Consider the following 6,567-nt stretch of genomic DNA (forward strand, 5'->3'; position numbering starts at 1 on the left):
GGCCACTTACATAATACTAGTGCGGCAACTCTTGGACTAAGAAGTTAGGAGGGGGGTTTGGGGGGCTTTGCCCCCCAATTAGGTTTGGGATAAGTTGGGTTGTTAGGTTTGGGTGTTAGGATGGGTTTTGGCTAGGATTAGGGAGGGGAACATGTATTTTATTAGAAAAGGACTTTATTTTGACTTAGTGAAATTCAAGTTGAACTGTGGGTGGCCAATTCAAGCTAACCAAAAAAGAGCCGTGGGACTCAGGGTCTGGATGCGGAATTGACGCGACTAGCAGAGGTGTGAAACGTGACGTGACGAAACAAACACCGCGCTGATGACATTGACAAGAGCGCACCAAATGCTGCAGCACGACCAGTAACAACATTATTTGTTTCACTCCCATGATGTTGCAGGTTACGCCAATTGTCCAATAGGACGCCACGGTTGCCTGTAGATATCCGTAGCCAAGACGGGTAGATGCGACTCGTTCGGGGCAGACCGCACCCTCGTCGTTCCTATTTCGACGTAATTTTCGCAGAGGCGACGTGAAGGGATGAGTGTGCGCGCAGTCAGACCCGACGCGAGTTGAGGCGTCAACGCCGTGCATACTCACCGCCATGCAGCTTCCGATCTCGCTACCCTGACGAGTACGGATCTCGTCACACCTGTGTCCATTGCCGCGAGCCGTATATCCCGGAAAAAAATGTATCTGAAACGCAGCTATTGTTGTTTGTCATATTCCTCTTGCGGCCTCCGACCCAATTATTTTCTGTCCCATTTTCTCGGGCAATGTTCCGCTTTGTGTGCTGTAGACTCGCACATAGAGTTTGCTGCATCGTGTGCGGCGCGCTACAGGTGAGCATTAATATTCGGGCCGTGCTGTATGTTTCCCTTACGCATTCTGACAGGTTACTCGCAGAAATCGATGCACGCAGAGGGACATACGGTCGGACGGACAATGAGCGATCTGGTTTCCCGATGCAGCCAATCTTGCACAGATCTCCCTCCGTGCCCGGTTACCCTGGATTGACTCATGAGACGCCCAGGACTACTAGTGGCTTCACAACTTCGCGACGGAAAAACGCTAAATTCTCTACCGGGAAAAAACAAATACAGACACGGTGACGTGATTGCGTATGGTTCTGCATTTTTCTCCCATGTTTCCATTTTCAATTTATACTCACAATTATCGTTGATCTCTCCTTTATTCAGCTTCTTCCCGGCAAACCGCACAAACAGCATAGACACGTGTGGCACGGCAAGGTATAATAAGAGGGCACTCGACTCGACTCTTCCACTTGTCCTCAATTCCCCGCACTTCTTGTACTCGCCTGCGTCGGTCGCCGACATGGCTTCCCGTATCCCGCGATATCGTTCTGTACAATCTTTCGAAACTGGCTATGTTACTCCTCCTGCTTCCACATCGTCTGGCGCGTCCACTCCGTCCAGCGCCGTCTTCGACCTCCCTCTTGCCCCTCTGTCCCCTCTATCGCCTACTCTCGAATTCGGCGACTCGGAGCCGAGTACTAGCCCGTGTGAGAATATAATCTTCGACTTGGGCGACGTCCTCTTCACTTGGACGGCCGAGACTAAGACGCGCGTCAACCCCAAAATGCTCAAGAAGATACTCCGCTCTGCGACTTGGTTTGAGTTCGAGAAGGGTAACCTCACTGAGCAAGAGGCGTATGATACTGTTGCAGCCGAGCTCCGTGTCGAGTCCTCCGATGTCCGCGAAGCGTTCCAGGCCGCCCGTGACTCGCTAAAGAGTAATCCTCAGCTCGTCTCGCTAATCCGGCAGCTCAAGGAGCAGCACGGCATCCGCGTGTTCGCCATGTCCAACATTTCCGCACCTGATTTCGCTGTCCTTCGCGGGAAGGTCGCTCCTGAAGAACTGAAGCTCTTTGAGCGTGTGTTCACAAGCCATGAGGCCCGTGAGCGCAAGCCCAACCTCGGATTCTACAAGTATGTTCTGGAGCAGACAGGAGTCGATCCCGTGCGAACTCTCTTCATTGATGACAAGCTTGAGAATATTCTCCCTGCGCGATCTCTCGGCATGAAGGGCATCGTATTTGACAACTTCGAGAACATGGCTCGTCAGCTACGCAATTACGTCGGCGATCCCATCGGCCGCGCGCAGGCATGGCTTAAGGATAACGCAAAGAAGATGCTCTCCGTCACGAACACTGGTGTCACTGTTCACGAAAACTTTGCGCCGCTTCTCATCTACGAGGCAACCGGTGATCGTTCCCTCGTCGAGTACGTTGAGCACCCGCGTTTGTTCAATTTCTTTATTGGTAAGTGCTTCTAACCGTTTTCGCAATCACATGTTTCAACAATGATCTAATTGTCTTGCCTTATTGGCACTTATAGGGGAACCGGTGATGACTACAGAGGAGTTCCCGTTCGACCTCGACACTACCTCTATTGGTCTCACAGTGTCTACTCATGTCGACTATGAGACCAAGATGAGCGTGATGGACGAGATGCTCACATATGTGAACAAAGATGGGATCATTCAAACTTACTTTGACCCGTCCCGACCACGGACCGGTACGTCTACCCTCTCTCTTTCCCGTTATTGTCTTGATTATTGACTCCGAACTTTATTGCTATGCTTACCCTCAGATCCTATCGTCTGTGTGAACGTGCTTACATTCTTCTACATGCATGGCCGCGGATCCGAGCTCGAGTCGACTCTTGACTGGGTGTACTCCATTCTGCAACATCGCGCATACATGGACGGCACACTCTACTACTACACTGCCGACTGCTTCCTGTTCTTCCTCTCCCGCTTGCTCTCTGTCGCACCCCCCGTGTACTCACGGTTTGCTCCACTATTCGCACGTCGTGTTTTTGAACGCTCTGGAGCAGACGGCGACGCACTTGGTCTTGCAATGCGTATCATTGCGGGAGCCGCCGTAGGTGTACGGATGTACGTTGACCACGAGCGACTACTAAAGCTGCAAGAGGAAGACGGCAGCTTCCCTCTCGGATGGGCTTACAAATACGGCGGGTCAGGCATCTTACTAGGCAACAAGGGCTGGACAACTGCGCTTGCGGTGCAAGCAATCCAGGCTTTCAATGCACTTGACAGGGAGCTCTTCTAGTCCCTCGGTCCGCGTTCTCGGCCTTCCAATTTTTCTTCTCGGGACTCGTTTCCGTGGCATCTTTCGGCTTCATTGCATGTATCGCCCATTGTTCGCTCTGTTCATTGTCCAACCATTCGCATGTATTTATTATTCGTTCTTATTTTGTCCATGCCCCGCGACGCCCACGCCTTGCCGCATTGCATTCCCATACCACCGCATTTACACTTTACGACCCAATTTATAATCTAGACTACATTTTTCTCTTATTTAAATTTTCGTAGCGTAGATACCACCAAATTACCCCAACTTCGACCTTCGTTCGACAGACTATGGTACTTGTACCCCTTTTTTGTGTTTCGTTTCTTGGCTTACTTGCCTCTCGCTGTTTTTTGTCTGCAGTAAGCAGCACAAACCCAATTTGTTGTTCATGTACTTTTATTTCGAATTTCTAACAAAGACGTGTTTTAGCCACTACAAACCTCTCGATATTGTCTGCTGAAGTTGTTAGCTTGTGAAATTCATGCACTGCCACGCCTATCAGGTTTCAAACTCTATGTCGCGTCGGAGCGCTGGTTGCTTGAGGACATCAATGACCGCGACGACGACGACGACGACGTCAGATCTGTTTTACTTCTCATGAAACTCGGCCGGCGGTTTCGAGCACCGCCGTGCCATTACCCTGACTACCACATGCATTGCTAGGATAGCTTTGCTCTGCCATCCCGCCACACACCTCGAAACTTGTGCTTCCGTGACATGCCGAGCACGGCGTCGTCATCCCTTTATCATCATTACGACACGTCCGTCCGTCGTGAAAATGCACATGCAGTTGCTGCGAGCTTGATAAAAAAATTTCATGCTGCGCGGCAAGAATATTTATATGACTATGGAACTCGTAACACGGGAAACCGGGGAAACGTCTCGGAGCTTGGGGATTTCTACAGTCGCGCGCGAGTCCGGTGGGCGGCAGGCTGCTGCCCCTCAATTTTGATTGATAGAGACGCAGAGTGCTGCAATACTAGATGCCTGAAAACTGTTGCTTGAGATCTGTATGTGTTAAGATGAGACTACACGAGAGTATGTCTCAGATGATATAAACTACATTACAAGCAATGACGAACGATGATGGAATACCTTCCATCATACATTCTACATCTGAGACATACCTACATAGTATATATAGACTAACTAATCAACGGACGATGAAGCAAGCTGTGAGAGAGTGAGCCAAGTCCACTATCCCCCCTCTTTGTGTGATTCCTCTAAGTCTCTCACATAACCTCTCTTCCCCCTTTCTTAACAGGTTATGAGCCTTGAGCTCCCTGCCTATGCTTTATCTACACTCTACTATGTCTATGCTCCATGCAGTTCTACACATCACATGTATGCATGCAGCATACTATGATGCAGAACTTGACTCACCTGTCTGAGTATCCCAAACACAAATCAATACACTGCAAACACACAATCTACCATACTACATACAACCCAGACATTATATGATTGTCATCTTAGTGATTATGATTATTGGCCCAGTAATAACATAATCTATGCAGGCAACGTTGAAACTACAATGAGTATCACTTACTACAATTATTAAATACTAAAATACTCTATAATATCACAGAGATCATGTTATAATAAATTAACTGATCATACTACAGACAAATGTTAAAAAAACAAACATTAAAAAGATTAATAAAGCAAACACTACTCTTCTGCTATTAACATTACAATAGTACAAATGATTGACACTGTCAACAAGCACACATATGTTATAGTATAAATTGAATAATAACACATATAGTAATATCACAGCCAAACAATTAATGCTCAAAACAAGTGTATATATGCTAAACAGTATATTAAATCAAATAAATAAAACATTTAACATGTATTATAAACAATAATATAATTACAGACACTATAATAACAATAATAATAATGATAATAATGATAATAATACAGATAGAACTAACAGAATGAATACAGAACAATATAATAACTAATGTATATTATTGTTGAGCAATTATATGTAACATATTGGATTCAGTGGTTACATGTTGGATATTGCAATTACTTATCAGATACCAAATATAATACACATATCTAAGATATACAGACAAGTACAGATATATAAAAGTATAATCAATAACTACAAACCAAAAAAAAACAATGCTACAGAGTGTATAAACTAACTACACATGAAAGAATAATGTTATAATGTATAAATACTAATTACAGCACAAAACAAGTGCAAAAATTATAATTATTAAACAAATAATACTACTTTACACATTAATACAATAGTGTAAATGTATACTAACAACAAACGAAAGAATTATATCTCTAATATACTTGAAACGACACATTAATACAACTTAATTACACAGAACGTGTTATCACAGCAGTTGATTATATAATAAATTTCAAAGTTGTAACAGCAACATCAACTGTACAGTGTATATACCTTAATGAACAATTATTAAATTTACATTGTAACAACATAGCTTGTAGGAGCAAAGTATTAAGCTAATAAGGCTATTACAACAAATAATACATATATTATTATTATGAATGCATTATTATAATAATTACAATCAAAAACAATCATAATATAATATGATTAAATAAATTAATAAAATGTTTAAGCCATTATCTCAGACAGTATAATATAAAATAGGCAATAATGGACACAAGCATACTTAATAGAACTCAGCACATTTACTAAAAGCACTACATAAATAATAATTATAATGTTATTAAACAAATATTATACAGAAACAAACAAATTACCAGTTACGAACGATTATTAATAAAAAGATAATGAGTGCAAACAAAACTTGTATATTATACATAATGTGTACTTATCTACTATAACAAACAAAATACACATTATATAAGTTGACGAATGTTAACAGTAACAAAAAAATAATAGTAATAACATTTAAATTACTTATTATAGAACATAACAAACGTTACACACTGCTTTAAAATACTAATAATTGGAAATCAAACCACAAAAGCAATTACAATTATTATATATATAAATATTATATTATAACAACAATTAATAAACATTAAAGAAATATCCAATTCTTTGAAGAAATACCTTCTTGAATTGAAGGGGAGAAAATGGATAATATGTATGAACAATTAATAACTAAATATAAACAACAGAACAGAAAGTATAACACTACAGACACTACAAAAAATAGAATAAAAATAGAATAACAAAATTCACAGACTAAGCACTGACTAAGTAATAGAAGTTACAGACAGACATAACAGATCATAAAGGTAAATCATTTGGTACAAAGCAAAATTACATTGATCAGAACTAAATAATGGAAGTTAACACAATGTGTGATTGAACTTCAACATTAAATAAATAATAATTCTACTATGAAACAAATGCTCATACTTGGCAAATAATATTAATATGATAATATAATTAACTTAACAGTGTTTAATTACGAAAATAAATAAA

General features: G+C 41.8%; 1 protein-coding gene across 1 annotated transcript; it reads left to right on the forward strand.

Moving 5' to 3' along the window:
- Positions 1-1,336: 1,336 nt before the first annotated feature.
- On the forward strand, positions 1,337-3,095 carry FOMMEDRAFT_85269 (HAD-like protein; the record flags this gene model as incomplete). The annotated part of the gene is made up of 3 exons (XM_007267095.1): positions 1,337-2,282; positions 2,359-2,538; positions 2,614-3,095. The coding sequence occupies 3 exons, from the start codon at positions 1,337-1,339 to the stop codon at positions 3,093-3,095; spliced, it is 1,608 nt and encodes a 535-aa protein (XP_007267157.1).
- Positions 3,096-6,567: the final 3,472 nt, after the last annotated feature.

This window comes from Fomitiporia mediterranea, assembly GCF_000271605.1.
Source record: "Fomitiporia mediterranea MF3/22 unplaced genomic scaffold FOMMEscaffold_6, whole genome shotgun sequence".
Taxonomy (NCBI): domain Eukaryota; kingdom Fungi; phylum Basidiomycota; class Agaricomycetes; order Hymenochaetales; family Hymenochaetaceae; genus Fomitiporia; species Fomitiporia mediterranea.